This window comes from Haplochromis burtoni, unplaced genomic scaffold, assembly GCF_018398535.1.
Source record: "Haplochromis burtoni strain Fernald_Lab_line unplaced genomic scaffold, NCSU_Asbu1 Contig_11, whole genome shotgun sequence".
Lineage (NCBI taxonomy): Eukaryota > Metazoa > Chordata > Actinopteri > Cichliformes > Cichlidae > Haplochromis > Haplochromis burtoni.
The window spans coordinates 3,885,498-3,903,490 of NW_024582372.1; the positions used below are offsets into that span (position 1 = coordinate 3,885,498).

At 39.1% G+C, this 17,993-nt stretch overlaps 1 protein-coding gene across 7 annotated transcripts in view; it reads right to left on the reverse strand.

The window, feature by feature from the left end:
• ush2a (Usher syndrome 2A (autosomal recessive, mild)) overlaps positions 1 to 17,993 on the reverse strand; it is a 213,748-nt gene that overhangs the window by 34,560 nt on the left and 161,195 nt on the right. For all 7 annotated transcript variants that reach the window (XM_005915042.3, XM_042214207.1, XM_042214198.1 and 4 more), the window contains 5 exons: positions 16,146 to 16,343; positions 15,839 to 15,993; positions 10,294 to 10,492; positions 2,900 to 3,007; positions 1,707 to 1,890 (listed from right to left, as the gene is read on the reverse strand). In XM_005915042.3, coding sequence (XP_005915104.1) covers positions 1,707 to 1,890; positions 2,900 to 3,007; positions 10,294 to 10,492; positions 15,839 to 15,993; positions 16,146 to 16,343 — 844 coding nt within the window. The remainder of the gene's footprint in view (positions 1 to 1,706; positions 1,891 to 2,899; positions 3,008 to 10,293; positions 10,493 to 15,838; positions 15,994 to 16,145; positions 16,344 to 17,993) is intronic.

Below are 17,993 nucleotides of genomic sequence, written 5' to 3' on the forward strand. Positions count from 1 at the left end.
GATTTCATTTGTCTCGCTGCCGCTCGCGACCCACTCTCTACTTCTTTTGACAATGACATCATAAGATAGATTTCCCTTTTAAGAGCGTGTGGCTGGTTGGTGCTAAAGCCTACATTAGCTGTGTAAGTGGGCCACCATTTAACATTAAAAGCCTTTAATTTGCTATAAACTCTAGCACACATGTGTTAATAGGCAGCGGGTGTTGGGTTATTGTTCCTGTACAGAGCATTTTAAACAGGAGGCCATTAGTGCCTCTGCACTGGGTTAGAACGCACTCAGGAAAAGGTATTAAAACTACTCATATGTTACTCTCACAGACGCAGACACACACACAAAACATAAATAAATGTGGCTCACTGAGACACACCGACTATGTCAAGGAGAGATAGAAAGACAGAGAGACAGAAATCCTGAGAGGAAGAGAGTGAAGAAGAGACAGAGTGATGGAGAAGGAGAATTTTATGATGGCATAAGGTTTCAGTGGGAGAATGAAGTTAAACACTTCATCACTGGAAGATATTTACTTAAATGTAAACAGCGCCTTGGGATATCAAAAGTAAAATTGTGTGTGTGTGGAGAAGGTAATCGGTGAGTGAGGCATTTGCATCTGTTTGGCTGTGAATCTGGTTCTGTGTGTGTGTAGGTGTGTGTGTGTGTGTGTGTGTGTGTGTGTGTGTGTGTGTGTGTGTCCTGCGGGGCCAGCCAGAGGGAATAGGTTAATTCTCTCGTCATCTTAGACACTTCCTGGGCTGCTGAAGCAAAGTGACAGCTAATCAACATTGTCATAAATAATCAATGGCCACTTTGAGCAGTCTCACGCACGTACACACGCACACACACAAAGTCATGTGAGCGTGCGCACTCGCACATGCACACACAAGTCTGTCTGGATAATGGGGCCGGTGCTCCCTGTGTAATTCTTGGCGCAGGGCTAAATTGGGAAAAGAAGGGGAAGAGGAAGGGAATGAGGTAAGAAGGAAAGGATAGGAGGGGAGGGAGGGTGAGAAGGAAGAGAAAGGAATCAGAAGCGAGACAAGCGATGAGAAGCGAAGGGTCGGAGCAGGTATGCCTCCTGGCAGACTATCTGGAATTAAGGAAAATTAAACGTCACACACACATACAGTGCTATCTTCTTTCGCTCTTCTTTCTCTTTCACTCACACATAGAGGAGATTGGAGTACTGCAGGGTGTTATCCCAGGAATTCTATTTGGGGTAAGGAGAAATTGTCTTGGGAGAGAGAAGCTCGAGGAGAAACAGGAGAGTCAAAATAGGAGGGAGTGGAAGGTATCGTTCCCATATTTAAAACAGAACATCCGCACTGGAAAAAAGACATGGATTAATAAAGGTTAAATGAAAATAAACAGATAAACAAAATCAACGCTTCACTGCTGTCTGCAAGCAAAAGCCAGATCTGATTCGTGATTTTAATTTGTGTGCGTGGCAATGTTTGCATCAGTCATTGGCATGTCAAATATTTGCTCATTAAATGACACAAACAGACATGTGCAGAGTGCAGTCCTGAGAGAGGCGTGGATTGGGCGATAGGAATGCTTTTAAATTAGGGTGATCCACGTATAAAGACACAAACGCGGGGATGATTAATTGTGAAGCTGCATGTCAAGTGTTTTTGTATGTGTGACGTCTACATGGACACACGTTTTTATATTCCTGCATGTATAAATGAGCGCGAGTTCATCCTCTTTACCTGCGATTTGGCAAGAGTCCAGTGTCCGTAAAATTCCGGTCACGGTGGTCTCCGGTAAAAATAGTTTGACTGTCTCTGTTCAGCCTGTACTGGGAGATGTGTCCATTAGGTTGGGATGGCTCATCCCAGTACAGCTTCACTGCAGATGTGTTTATTACTAGGTGTCTGCGCTTCGACCACACACCTGGAGTATAAAAAAAGAAAAGAAGAACAAATGAGAGCCTCCTTAAATAATTAATTTGCATCTATAATTAGTCAGCAGTCCTACTTCTGTTCCAAAAAAGTAAATAGCATCACTTTGTGTAGAGAAACCAGGCTGTTTATTAAAGCTTATTGTTCGTTAACTAAGGGCACTGTTTGTTTAACAAGTAAAGCACTGAAATGCTATGCACAATATATATGATCAAATTATAATTTCACGACTTAAAATGAGCAACACTGATGGTTCAAAATCTAGTTTTTTATCAGCTTAAATATTTTGTCCATATATTCAGTCCAACTACCAAGATTGGTATATTTAAGATGATGAAAGACTACGTAAGAATGAGACACAAGCATAAGTGCAAGGAAATGTGAGCCCAAAAAACAAGAAATAGTAGCTCCAAATAAAAGAAATAAGGAGACTGGACAAATGTACAACAAACAATAGCTTAAAAAGTGCAGAAAAGAGAAAAAAATCCTATTTAAATAGAAAAGAAATAGCAGGAAATCTAAGGGAAGAGATGTGCAATGCATTTCAAGAAGAATCAAGAATCAAAAAAAAAAAAAAATCAAATAAACAACAACAACAAACTTCAACGATATAAAATGTCCACACTTGATACAATGAAAAAGCCAAAAGCTAAAGGGTTTACGAAATACTGCACAGTGAGGAAGCACAGGGGACAACTAATTAGATGCAGAAATCAGAGCAGAAAAAAGAGCATAGATGTAAAGAAGAAATCAAAAAGAGACAAGGTACACTGTAAAAACAAAAATACTAAAAGTCAGACATACTTCATTTCAGTATTTATTAAAATTATAACAAGCTGTGATATTGTTCTGTGTCAAACAACAAAAAATATCCAACCATTGGGTTGTAAATTAGACATACATTTGAAAAATACATTTGAAATACTAGAGGATTTGTGTGTGTGTGTGTGTGTGTGTGTGTGTGTGTGTGTGTGTGTGTGTGCGCACGCGTGTGCGTATACCAGCAGGCTTGGCTTGCAGGGTGCATCCTGTGGATGGTAAGCTGGCTCCACATCCCACAGACGTACAGGCCACAAGCACAAAACTATACTCTGTGTATGGCTGCAAACCTGTAACACACAGATATGTGTGAGCATGTGCTAAAATCAATGCCTTAGTAAACCCATGTCCACATTTTTAAACATTTTCCCATTTTAATAAACTGCACATTTGCAACAAAAAATGAAATCCACAAATATAAACTGAGAGGGATAAAGTGGGTAAGAAGGGAAACAGTAAACTGGAAAACAGGGAGAATGGAACAGGGAAAGAAAAAAGGGAATGCTTGCTCAGATGATATCACTCATTTTCTTCCTGACTGTTTTTTCTCCCTCTGTTCTTTCCACACTCTCTCAATGGATGGATCCATATCTGTCGGTGTTAAATTATGCATGCCATAACTCAATAATGAAACAACGTAAAGATGGGAAGCCGCGGAACTGACACGGGATAGGACCGGCCCAACGCTGTAATGTCATCAGCTTTTGATCTATGATAATTATGATACCTCTGTATGCGTTTAGGCTACTGTGTCCAGACATGATTTATTTATAGGCACCTGCTATGCAGTCTAAAAGAAATCACATCGCGACTGAGTGGTCCTTTAGCTGCAACCACAGGAAATCAGCTTTTATAATAGGATTTAAAAAGAAGAAGCAACTGTAAAAATCCTCCACGTACCTAAACAAAGTTCTTTTTCCTACTCTTTGGAAACCTGTTTTTCCTTCAGATATATTTCCTGCCTGATTGCTGATGTAAGGTGCGAGTGTGAGGATGAATGCAAATCCTAAGTGTTGACATTGGGGGTTGACTGGATGTTTTATGGTCATTCACTTAGCTGACAGCATACAACAGCTTGCAAATCAAATCCAAAGGAAAATGAAAGAACTAAAATGACTTTATTTCAAAAGGATGACTGCATAATGTAGTGTGCTGAATTCTTTATTTGCACGTTATTTTAGGTGAGGAAGAATTGATTTAATATCATTTGTCATTAAAAGTGTTTTTATAGTAATAAACATCTATACAATTTATTTAGTAATCCCATTTATTACAATATTACAAATGCATTTAGAGTCAGAAATAACCGAATCATAACTTTTTCCATGGAAAGATTTAAAATTTCTTGTAGTAAAAGGAGCGATATGTGTATGATTAATACGAAAGTTCAACGACAACTCTATAAACTAATGATGCAGATATTACAATTAAACTACACAAAGATTAAATCTGTAATTTAGTAGAAATAACGTTTAAATAAACATCTTTTTGTTGTGATTTTGTTGATAATCAAAATCTGTCTCCAACTGTGTATATTTGGAGGGTGAGAGAAAGAAAGAGAAACCTTACTGTGTATCCCAGCTGCTGTATGCATTACAATACGATACCCACCCAGTGTTGACTACATACAGAAAAGAAAATGTGCACCAACACACACACACACACACACACACACACACACACGCACACACACACACACACACACACACACACACACAGCGGAAGCCTTCACCGCGTCTTCCTCACGTCTCTTTCTACTACTTACCCTGCTTAACATGCCTCGCAGCCTGCCACGCTTAACCCAAGCTCTAATCAATGTGTCTGTGTGCCAATGTTCTCGCAATGTTGCCCTGTGTTTGGGTTAAATAAAGGAAATCTGCCAGCCATACGAAAGAACCAGGGCTGAAGCGTAAGGTTCTGTTACACTATTTAACTGTGCAACTAAGCGTGTGTATCTGCATGTGTGCACTCTACCATAGTAAATGATATCTACGGTGCCAATGATGTCATTTGTCGCAACGCTGAAAAAAACGGTAACCTTTTGCTACATTTTTTCACACACAAACAGATGCAGTCTGCCTACATGAGCTAAAAATTGTAACAATTTACGGCAGACCATGAGGAGAGAACTTTCTGTTGGCGTGGTGCTGGCTTCAGAGGTAACAAAATGTCTCACAAGTTCATCAGAATTCTCAAGTTTTGCCTATTAATTACAGCCTATTATCGTGCCATGAAGGAGTGTGGAGTGATCGGAGAACGTGCTTGTGAAAATGAATGAATCAATTCCACCCTTGAACGTAAACAATTACAAAGTCTAGCATCACTTGACTCTCTTGTTCCTTCTTCCATTTTCTATATAAGGCAAAAATAAGTGCAGATGCACTTGTCATTTCATAGATTTGCATGTGCACATACATTTAAACCTAAAGAAGAACCCCTTTGATGTTTCTTGCTATGTTTTAAATTAGCTATAACTCTGGTCCTGAAGAGGGCAGTGTTGATCTGCTGGAGAAACGATGCCATGTCTGCGCATACTGGTGTGTGCGCATACTTGTATGCATGTGTGTGTAGCCATGCATGCGCTCGAGTGCTTGATTATGGGAAGACAGAGGAAGCTTCAATCATTATAGCAGTGATCACTAGGAAGTGAAAAACAGGTGGAGGGGGTCTGGATGCGAGAAGCCAGCGGCTCACTGACAAAGAGTTGTTCCTGTCGTCGTAAGAGTTGGACACACTGGGTGTTTGTGTTTGAGGGAAACGCAGACTAAGAGATGCTGGAAGTATGATAGAGAGTTGGTGTTCGAGCAAAATGTCAAGGAGAGAGACTGGACGTGTGAAAGAGAGCAAACAAGTGACACAAATGTGAGACTGCTGTTGGGTGTGTGTGTTGCAGTAAAAATAACTGATTGAAAACGGCATTTTATTGACAGGTTGCCATTCTCTGTTTGCATTAGAGAATATGATAGGATGATGGGCGCAGGCCGCAATACCATGCCTGTCACCTGATACAGAGAGAAAGAGAGAGACTGAGAGAGCGGGGGTGGTGGGGATTGAAAAGTGAAAGAGTAGATGCAGAGAAAGTGGAAAAACCAAACAGGAAAATTGCAGAAGACAGAAATGCAAGGACGGCTGAGAAGGAATTTAAAGAGAGAAAAAGAGAGAGAGCGTGGTGGTACAACAAAACTTGAGACTGGAAAGAAAAACAAATTATCATGGGAAAGAAAAAAGAGTTGATGCAGAGAATGAAAGAAAAGAGAGCGCAAAAGAGAGGAGGGAGAGAAGAGAGCTTTGATAACACCTCTCCTAAATAATTAAGAATTTGACTTCCTGTCTGTGGCTCCCTAATGCAGAGACCGTCTGGGATGGAACAGTGAGATCAGGTTCTCTCTCACTCTCTCTGTCACACACACACACACACACACACACACACACACACACACACACACACTCCATCATGGAGTTTTATTGGCATTAATTAACATAGTTTAGAGTGAATGTTGAAACATACATTCATTTTGCTTGATTATCTTTTGATTATTGGTTTGTCTCTTGATTCGAGTCAGTACTCTGACTTTACTTAACTGTGCCTTTCTTTTATTAAGTAAACACCAACAAAAGAAAAACAGAGAAGCAGCATCGAGCCACTCAGCATCTGAATAAATCAACAGTATCTAAAAGAATCTTTCCACAATTTCCCTCATATAATTATTCTTAACTTCTTGAGAAGGTTATAGTGTGTTGCTGCTAAATGGCTTGGTCGAACACTTTCTGCATACTATAACAATGAGACTTCTGAGACATATTCGGCATTTAAACTAAGGTACTTCGGTGTCTACGTACTTGTACCTATAGCGCGTACCAGTCACAGAGTGGACTGTGAGGAAAATGCATTAATAAATAAAAGAACATACTCTATTCCCTGCAGTTCTGAATTAATAACGAGCCTACAAAAGACCAATTAAACACATGATTAATGCCATAATCTATATAATTGCAGGCAATAATTCATTGTGAGCTAATGATAGCAATACTTAATATTGATTCACATGGGGTGTCTTTGTACAGTTGTACTTAATTCTCTCTATAAAGTGTCACTTTTTAAAACAGCTCTGGATGCCATTAATGCAAGTCTGTTTGTTGCTTTTCCTGCGGCAAAAAAGGATAAACAAGAAATGGGGGAAGTCGCTTTTTTTCTATAATTTTAATTTCTGTCATGATAGTGGTTTATTAGACTCACGGTGCTGTTATTCAGTGCTCCACTTTATCACGGTGAAGATTTTTCTGCAAGCAAACAAAAAATTCCTAAAATGTCTGATATATATGTATGTATATATATGTGTATTTTAAGCCAAAAGGGTGACGCTTTGGGCAACAAATACATCTCAGAATTTTTGTATCTTAATTCAAAAGCAACAGGTACAAGCAGCTGGAATGAATTTGAACTTGACTGTTTTTTAAAAAAAAGCTCACATGGAAGTTTTCATTTGAGCTTTCATTGATAAATGTACACCTCTCATACCAAAATAATAAGAGAGGCCATTTTTGGTCTGAGGAATTCATCAGATCCAGTTACAATCCTGCATAAAAAAAGATTTAAAATCGTAAGTGTTGTAGCTAAAAAAAAAAAAGCAGTTTCTGTGGTTTCAGTGAGCGCGTGTGTGACAAAGATCCTGAAGTGTCTGTCTGACAGTGGTGAGATGCAGAGAAGATGAATAATAGCGTATTAAACATTAAGGATGAGGGAATAGCACAGCAATTATTTCTGTTCATATTTCACTGAAAACACTTAGATTCGCCCATCCATCTTTTTATCTGTTTCACTCCTTCCTCTGTTTCTCCTTCACTCCCTTTTAAAACATGTCACTCCTCGGATCCTTTCTCTCTTCTGTCTTCTGTTAATTTTTTTTCTGTTGAACATCTTTGCCTCAGTCTTCCTTGAACTCACCGTTTCGCTTTTTCTATATTAGTTTTTGCTTAGTTACAAAGTAAAACATTTTAAGCCTGTCTGTTTATGACTGGCTGAAGATTAGTCCATACAGGATAATAAGGACAAAATAAAACAAAACTCAAAGCTTTACACAAGAATAATAATAATAAAAAAGATAATAATAATAATAATAATACCAAATGAAATATACAAGTTAACCTGAAATATGAACAAATACATGAAAACTATTTTAAAGCTATTTGTAGCCTGAAAAATGTTTAGATTCTGTTCAGATTTTCTGGTGGAGATGTCAGAGAGACGATGCTGAGGAAACTATTCAGTATTACAGACAATACATCTCATTCCCTGCACACCACACTGTGGAGTAATATGAAAGGAGGAGTTTGTTTCTACCAGCGACCAGCACTTTGTTCAGCTCCTCCTCCTTCTGTAAGAGTCAGTGATATCTGTAACACTGGATATCATTTATCTCACTATCCCTGTTATATCCCCTTCTCGTTATAACAGGCCACTTTATTTTTTCATGTGCAATAATTACTGTTATAACTTTAGCTCATCTGAGTATTTCTAGGATTTTCCCACACAACCATCTCTAGGGTTTTACAGAGAATGATCCGAAAAGAGAAAATATCCAGTCAGCGGCAGTCCTCTGGGTGAAAATGTCGTGTTGATGCCAGAGGTCGGAGGAGAATAGTCAGACAGAGCAAACAGGAAGGTAACACTAACTCAACCACTCATCACAGCCAAAGTATGCAGAAGAGCATCTTTGAACACACAACATGTTGAATTTTGAAGCAGGTGGGCTACAGCAGCAGAAGATCACATCGGGTGGCACTCTTGTCAGCTAAGGACAGGAAACTATAATTCACACGGACTCAAAATTGGACAACAGAGGATGATGTTGTCTGGTGGGGGTCTGGTGAAAACATGAAAGCATAAATCAAGCCTGCTTTGTATCAACTGTTCAGGCTGCTGCTGATGGTGTAATACTGTGGAGGATATTTTGGGCCCCTTAATACCAACTGAGCACAGTTTAAGCGACATAGCATACCTGAGAACTGCTGTTAACTATTTCCATCCACATCCATCCTTTTGGACCACAGTATACGCTGTTCAGCATGCGCCATGTCACAAAGCTTAAATCACCAAAATCTCTGAGGAATGGTTCTTGTAAAATCTATTCAAGAAGTCTGGCAGTTTTTTGATGGGAAAATGAGGGTCACACTAAGTACTGGCCACTGAGTTACATATAATTCTCTATTTTCTATTTATTGAGCAACTCGTGGTCGTGTATAAGGATTATTTTGCAAATAATAAAGTTCTTAGATCTTTAATCTTATCTTCTAACTGCTGTAAAAAAACAAAACAAAAAAAAAACCACTCCAGTAAATTGCACTGACTTCCTAAAAAATGGATGTGCTCCAAAAGGAGAGCTGCAAAGTTCAGAGATAAAAAGAGAGAGGAATAAAGGAGGAGAGAAAAAGACTGCCCCAGTAGTGATTTTGGCTGAAAGTTTTCCAGTGTCTCACTGGGGGACAGGGGAATTTCACACACACACGCTGGTTGCTTACACTGGCACACGGGGCTGGTACAGTATTACAGCACATTACCATCTCTATTTGGCATTGTTTGCTTTGCTTCGTGCCTACACATACAAACACACATGCACACAACTCCTGACCATACAAGCCAACCACAGGCACCATGGGAATAGTCTATTGGCTACTGGCAAAGCTGATGCCTGGTCTGAATCCAACACAGAGCACAGTAGAGAACTGTGAAGAGAAAATGCCACAGAAATTCAGCTTCAAAAGATGTCATCACTTGACTCCTATACATAAAAATTTAAAAGGGGGTAATGCAATCAGCTTTGAAAGACTCAACATTTTTCAGATAGTGCTATTTCAGTCCCAAAATACACTTTACTACACCCACAGTGATGATATTCGATTTGTATTTTCCTTTGTCACTAATATAATCTGTTTTTATAAGAGACAGCAAATGTTTTCTTTACAGTGTTTTATACAGATGTTTGTTTTTGCGTGTGTGTGTATGTGTGTGTTGTAACTCATGGCAGGAGGCCAACAACACTGCTCCTCCTTGGGGTAGATAAAACAAGCCCAGCCCTGACACCATCATATTCATGTGCAGATCTGTAGTATGAAGGTAAGTCATCATGTCTGTTTTTCCCTTTTGAGACTTTTTTCATTGAGTCAATCTTTTGGTAGATTTATCTGATTGTTTGTGGATTCACTCGTTCTCTCAACTGTGAAATTACGTGACCCTCAGCTTGTGTTGTGATCTTTCTAACCATGTTGTGTTTGATTGTGCTTCTATGTATCGTGTGTTTTTCTTTCTTTTATGTGTATACATGCCAGTATGTTTCTGTTTGTGTAGGCCATTAGGACAGAGAGCAATCAGGTGTAAATTCAGTCATTACACAGCTTCTACAAACCGGTACACAAAATAACACACGACAGAGAAGAAGGGACAAGAAGCGTGACAATGGAGGAGAAAGCTGAAGAAAAAGGAAAGTACAATTAAGACTGTAACAAGAAAAAAAAAACAGGAAGAGAGTATGAATGAACAAGTAAGGAAAAGTGAGGAGAAGGATACGCCATGTCCTACCAGTCACTGTGAAATTTCTGGGTCCATCGATGTGCGTGAATATAGTTCCAACACCAGTCTGGTTCAGGTGGTACCGCTGTATTTTTCCATTTTGAAAAGTAGGTTCAGACCAGTTCACGTGGAGGGAGGAGGGGCTTACAGCTGTTACCACGGGAGGTTGCACATCCTCTGGGACGCCCTGGACTGTTACTGCCACCACCTAAAAACACACACATGCACGTCACATAAACACAGGTTCAGAAACATACAAACAAAAACAGCCAGAGAAAACATAAAGAAAGAAAAACTGAAAAAGTTGCTGAAATATAAAACAATTTTGAAATATTTTACTTCAACTTCAACCAAAAAAGGGTCCTGTTTCTAAGATTCTTAGTCTTTTAATAACAGAGGAAGATCTTTAATATACAAATGCATTAAGCAAGCAACTTAATAAAAAAATAAAGAAAAAATGAAGAAAACTAGCATGTTTATAGACAGACACAAATTACTGTGTTGTAAATGAAACTGCAAAAAAGAAATTATTCATAACTTGCATTATAGAAAATAACCAGAATATCAATGACATAGTAGGTTATCCAGTTCAAGATCCATCACAATTTACAGGTTACTGACCCCAGTGACAAATGTGAACTTGACCTTGAGCACAGTTTGACTGAAGACCCAACTAGGTTTCATTCAAATCTGAACAATACTGTAGGAAGAGCAGTGATTCCTGCGAACTGTTACTGGTATGAACTCATGTACAATAAAATAATATAATTTATATAGTGAAACTGAATAATTTTGACAGAAAGACTTAAAAAATAAAATGTTACTACTTGAACATGAACTTGTTTCCAGAGAAATCTCCCTTTAGAATATAACTCAAATTCTTTTTGGATCTTGGATTTTATTCGAGAGGACAGACAGCAGAGAGCAAACACAAAAGTAGGGAGGAAACGAGGGGCAGACCCAGGGCAGAATCAAACCCAGACTCCTGCAGCCTTTCAGCATATGGGCTGCCTGCTTGACTAAGTGAACTACAGCAGCACCAGAGTATTGCTTCCATCCTGAGCCTTTACTCCCCTAATCATTTCCTTTAGCGTTCCAGTAGGACAGAGGATCCGACTGGAAGCTGTTCAAGCAATGCAATGTGTAGGAAATGCAATAATTATAAAGGATGCGCAAAAAGTCTTACTACTGATCACTGCTACCATACTAAAACAAATCACTAAACAATCTGTTAATAGGCCAAGTTAAAAAATTACTGCTTCTTAGTACAGTAATAAGAGTGACCATTGTATTGTACATTCGTAGTGTAGTATCTGTGAGCTCATGTGAACGCTGAGTGAATGCGGAGACCACAGAATCACAGGGCAATCTGCTGCTAATGGCAACAGGGATATCCTGCCTTAATAGACTGTCACTAGCACTTCCACCACCTGTCCCACACAGTGCTATGCAATTAGAGCACAGCAACTACAACTAAAGAGACACACAAGTGCGTGCACACAGATAAACACACACAGGTGCATGCAGGTAAACATGTAAACAGACAGAGGTAGAACAAAACAGCAAAGTAAGCAGAGAAGAAGGAGGATGCAGGGGAGGTGTAGTATCAGTCAGAGTGTGCTACAGTCAAGTGTTTGCCAATATTTTCCTTGAATGTAAAAAAAATGAAAACTTAATCTGTGAATGTCACATATCTTTACTGGCAAACAAAAATTAGCACTCAGACTTGATGAGACAGATGGATAATGTGGGATCCCTTCAGGAAGCAGCTAAGTGACCCGTGATGCTAGTTTTTCTTATTAATTACATCTGGCTTATAATCACTGATTTGTATTTTTTATAGTTCACTGAAAGGAGTGATAGATCAAACAACTGGCTTGTCTTTTGACTTAGCATTAGGGGGCGTTCCCATTTGAAACGAATATCCAGATAGTGGATAAATGATATCTGGTTTCAGAAGTTAGTTTTTGTGTCACTCTTTACAAATTCAAATACATAAAATTACATCAAAAAGCCAACAAGAAGCTAAATTATCAGCTAATAACTAATGGTTTAATTCTTCACATACAGTCAAAATATGTCCCAACATGACTGATCAACAGTGTAGGGCATACAAAGAAGCAGAGATTACAGATTATGCAATAAACCTACTTGGCTAAATGAAAAGAATATTTGTCATTCATCCCATCTTTTTTCATATTAAAAAGTAGAAACTTGTGAGCCTCAGGAAAATGAGATGGTGAGAAAGAGTAAGGATAAGAAAGCAGAGACAACAGCTGGGAGAAACTGAGGACTACAATGTTAAGATCAAGGAAATGACAGGAGACAAATAGCAGCAAGAACAGGACAAAAGGATTTGAAGACAGAGAGGGACCAATCGCTCTTCCTCCCTTTCTAAGTGACCAACCATATTAGATCAGGACCTTCTGTTGTCACAGCAGGTGTGCGTTCCTGAGTGCCTGTGTTTCTTTGTCTGTGCCTGTGTGTGTTTGTGTGTATGTGAGGAGGCTGATGCCAGGTAATTGCAGTGGTATATTAGGTTAGCTCAAGTTATCCCATAATTGGGACTGTTTGGCCAATTTTCACTGGTGTACAAACTAATCCAACTCACTCCCTTCCTACCCTCTGCCGCAAGTGTGTGTGCGCTTGTTTGTGTGAACATATGTATGTGTGTGTGTGAGGAAGAGAGTTAGACAAAGAGAGCATGGAAGACTGGGCTTGTAGTCTGATGGTACTTGTATGTATAAAGGGTTCTTAGTAGCTTTCATGCAGGATGATCCAATGAGTTTAAAAAGTTTTATAAAAGGAATTTATAAAACTTCTTGTTAGGGGTCGCTACAGCAGGTCGCTATGAAGGTTTTTGAACTGGCAGAGTTTCAAGTGTTTTCAACTGAAACCAAACCAGCGACCTTTTGCTTGTTAAGATTTAAACTGGCTCTGAAGCTAAAGCAGTGCTAACATAAGGTACATTTTATACATCACTGATACTGTCTACAGATTTGCACTACAGTCCCCAGTAAGAATTTGAGCTCTTAGGTGTAAACTGTGAGAATTAATTATCTTAGTGGTTACGGAAAGGAAGCATGAAAGCAAAAGTGATTAATCTGTAAAGGTTTTCTACATTTAACTACATGTAAAACATCTCACATCTTCAGTGTGACGCTAGAGTTACTTATTTTGTTTAATTTTTGTGGTTTACTTTTTTATACTTACAGGAGAACAATCTAATATCATGCAGACATTTAGATTTTACTGGTATAAAAATTTTGTTTTAAAACAATAATTTATTATTTGTGATTTAAGCCTACATAACTCACAGACAGGAAAAGTACTATAAATAGTGTTTCAGCATTCCTAATTTTATTTTATTATTTTTTTTAATTTTTATTAGAAAAAGATAACCCTAGTAAATACAAAATGCACTTTTTTAAATGATTATTTTATTTATCCTAGCTATCCTAACCTTCTCCACCCATGTAAGTAAGATAAATATAGAAAAGAAGAAAAAACTAAATCACATCACTGTAAGATGCATGGTGGCAGTTTAGCATTATCATCATCCTCCAAGGCCAATGTCCTATTTCATGGCCCAGAACTAAACCTACAATTAAAAAGTCTTTCTCTTTAAGATCTGGACTTCTTCTGTCTCAGCTCAACCTTGCCACCAAGTTTAATCGTGCTGACAAACAGAAAGACAAAGAGAACTGAAAGCATGCTTGCAAAAGTGCAAACGAGACACCAGGCAGAAACTGAAATTGTATATTTATGTAATATGTTTATTTTTGTCAGTAGGACAAAAAGGACAAATCTAATGGTTCACAGTCAAAGTCTGCAGTCTTGTGTTGTGCAGCCACTGTTTGATAGGGTTTGACAGGAACTGCTCTGGCTTTAAAAATTTTAATTACCATAAATCTTTACTGGCTATTTACAGTTAGCAGACTAATCATCAATATGCCAACTATTATTTGTTAAGTTCTGTAAGGATACAAGAGCCAACAAATGAACCAGTGAATTAAAAAACATCAGTCCTTAGTAGGAGGTGAATGGTGTTGCATTAGTATTAACAAACTACAATGTGTTTTAGTCTGTTTACAGACAGCAGGAAATGCTTGCAACAGTAACATAATTGCTATATATAACCATAAGTTATGTATCCCATGTATCTCTCTGTTACCATTTACCATTCCTCTTGTCCTTTTCCTTATTTTTCAAAGAAATTAATTAATGATGTACTTAAATAAATCAGTATATCACAAATAGGGATTGATATGCCATCAATCCCTCACAAACAATTTAGCCAATTTTTCCTAGATCTTAGCCGCTCCGCTCAATCCACGCCTGCAGCAGCACAGCCATAGGATTTCTCTTTATGTAAGGATGTGCTCGTCACAATAATGAGATGCTAAATTAACTTTAAAAAACCCAGAAAGACATTTTTTAATATGAGCTTTCATCGTCACTAAGCCAGAGAAATTAATTGTTGTGGTGATATCAGCTCACAGCCAGCGAGATAGCAGGGAGGGGGAGTTGTGTGAAGGTATTATGGGTACTATCAGAACCATCAGGTAGGCTCAGCAAATCCAGAGCCTTGCATTCAGGGGGAGAGCGGAAACATGGCGAAATAACAGCTTGTTCCTGCAGCAGAACAGAACAGAGTTCAAGCAGTGTAGAAACATCATACAATATAATTTCATAACAACAAAGGTCAGACAGGGCTAGTAAAATATCGCTTGGCAGAACAACTGTGGACTGCCCCACCTTCATGATGTAAACAATGATTGCAAATCAGCATCTGACGTGGGTTTAATGAGACGGTAAAAAGACATTCACTGGTCAAACATCAAGTCAGAAGAGTAGTCAACTGCAGGCCATTGCTTTTAGCTAGTTTTTAAAAATTAACCCTAAGTGAAGTTAAGGGTTTAAATGTAAATACACAATTTTCTTAAGAGAAAATACAAAAATGCATATTTGTATTCAGACAGGTGACAAGGACAAGAATAAACCTGCCTGACACTAAGGTAATTTTATTCCATCAATTGCAAGTGCAATGTATGTTCGTGATCAGACATTGACAACATTCATTTACATTTCTACTTTCTCTCAAGAAGAAGTAATGCTCTCTCTAAAATTAACTTTCATAATTTTTTACAAACCTTTAAGTGTTCAAGCAAAATTAAAGAAGTGAACTTAACTACAGCGTAAAGTGGTACTTAGTTCAGTGAAGCTAAGGCCATTTTTAGAGTAGCCATTAGATAATCATACAGTGGAATAATGTCATTTTGAAATGGGGTGCTACAATAGAGTATGGTTTTAGAAAGTGTGTGTATGTGTGCTGCTGTGTGAAAGTAAGAAAATTTTACATGAAAAGTTGGTAGAAGAGAAAAATAGCACTGAGTTGGAACAGACAACAGAATAGAGAGTATTTCCTGTTAAATCAAAGGCACATTCCTTTTTTTGGCTCAAAATTATATTTATTTTGCTATGATGAAACATGTGATGTTGAAATGTAGCGACTCTAAACCATCACAAGACATCAAACCACACAAATTCTTACCTGTGTACTATCAGTGCAACCAGCCCGGTTACAGACCCTCAGCTGGTAACTGTATTCCTGGAAAGGCCTGATCCCACCAACGTCAGTAAAGCTGTTTTCATCCCCACGGTAACGCTCTTGTCCATCACGCAGTATAACATAGTAGGTAATCTCCCCTGGTGAAGTTTTAAAGATAATTGGGTAACCACTGTTAGATTTTTCTGCCTCTGCATTAATTTAATTACTCAAGCTGAACTCCAAACACAGAGAAAGACTTTTAATCACTGGATCTAACCTAAAGTAGTAATATCCATGCACATATACAAACCATTACTCCGGGCAGGTGCTTGCCATTGCAACTGGATAATATCATCTCTTTCACCTAGGCGGCTCCAGCGGGGTGTTGCCACTCCCCATGGTTTGTCCTCAGTAGTCGTCACTGTTGTAACATTGCTGGAGCCTCGACCAAAGCTGTTCCAGCCTCTCACTCTGTACTCATAGGTGGTAAAAGGCTCCAGGTCATTGTCTATTTCCCAGTAAGTGTCAAAAAAACGGGAGGACAGTAAGGGGGCAAGGGAAAGACAAAAATGCATTATTAAAAGTTTATTAATTCCATATAAACCCCTCACCTCTCCATTTTACTTAAAAGTCTCAAAGTGCACCTCTATTATAAAATAAAAAGTGAATGCTTCTCCACCCCATGGTCGTGCGGGCAGCAGCCTAAGCACAGAAACCAAGAGCTCCCTCTCCTCGGCCACCTCCTGAAGCTTGTCTGGGGGACACCGAGGCATTCCTAGGCCAGCCAAGGAAGGACATGTAAAGGAGGCATTATAGTTAGATGGCCGAACCACCTCAACTGGCTCCTTTCGATGTGGAGAAGTAGCCTCTCTCGAAGGACTGCACTCATCACCCTATCTCTAAGGAAGAGGCCGGCCACTCTTCTGCTTGTTTCTACTATTTTGTTCTTTCAGTTATTACCCAAAGCTTGTGACCACAGTTGAAGGTAGGAATGTAGACTGACACCTTTGCTTTCATGTTCAGCTCTTATGTCCAAATAACTGCTCCAGCCACACCCCACATCTGTCTGTCAATCTCTTTCGCCCCTCTTTCCTCTCTTGTGAAAAAGACGATTAGAAATTATTCTATTTGGGGCAGCAGATCATCCCTGACCCAGAGTGGGCACTCCACCCTTTCCTGTCTGAGGACCTCAGACTTGGAGGTGCTAATTTTCAGAGATGAGATTTTGAGGTCAGAAGCTTTACAGCAGATGATTACACGTAGAAATTCTGTCCATGATGATTATGAAGAGAATCGGTGACAAAGAGCAGGCCTGGCAGAGTCCAACTCCCACTAGAAATGGGTCTGACTTAGTGGCATCAATGCGGACTAAGCTTTCATTTTAATTGTACAGGGATTGAATGGCTGTTAACAATGGGCCAGACACCCCATACTCCTGCAGCACTCCTTCCCACAGGCAACCCTGAGGGATGCGGTTGAATGCCTTCTCCAAGTCCACAAAACATGTGTAGACTGGATGGGGAAGCTCCCAAGCAAGTTCTAATATTCCTGAAAGGCTAAAGAGCTGGTTAATTGGTCCATGACCAGTACAAAAAGTGCATAGTTCCTCTAGAATCCAAGGTTCAACTAATGGACAAATCCCGGTCAGGCTGAAAAATGTGATCCACACCCTGTGGTCAACCTTCTTAAAGATAATCACCACCATAGCCTGCCAATCCAGAGGCAGTGCCCCAGATCTCCACTTCACTCCAAGCGATGGAGCACTCTCGAGCACCCCAACCACGGACTATAAAGCAAACTCAACTGTCGTTCGGTGCGTAAGTGCAAACAACAGTCAGGAGCAGCTCCCTGGCTATATATAAGCACTATCACCAGTGTGAATGTCAGGCCACGAAGCACACAGTAGTATTTATGCATATAGCTGTACTTGCACACATCTGTGCATTACTTTTAGGAGTGTAAATGGTCTCTTGTAAACTACCAGTCTGGGATTCTTGTCTGTACTTCTGGAATAATTAAAATAGAAAAAAATGTACAGATGAAAAAAACAGCAGTGAGGTTTGCCTAGAAATATAATACAATCTGTTTTTCTGTGTTTGATTGTAAGATATTGAAAAGCTAAGTTAATACAAAGCTCTTGTGGATAATACAGCTTACA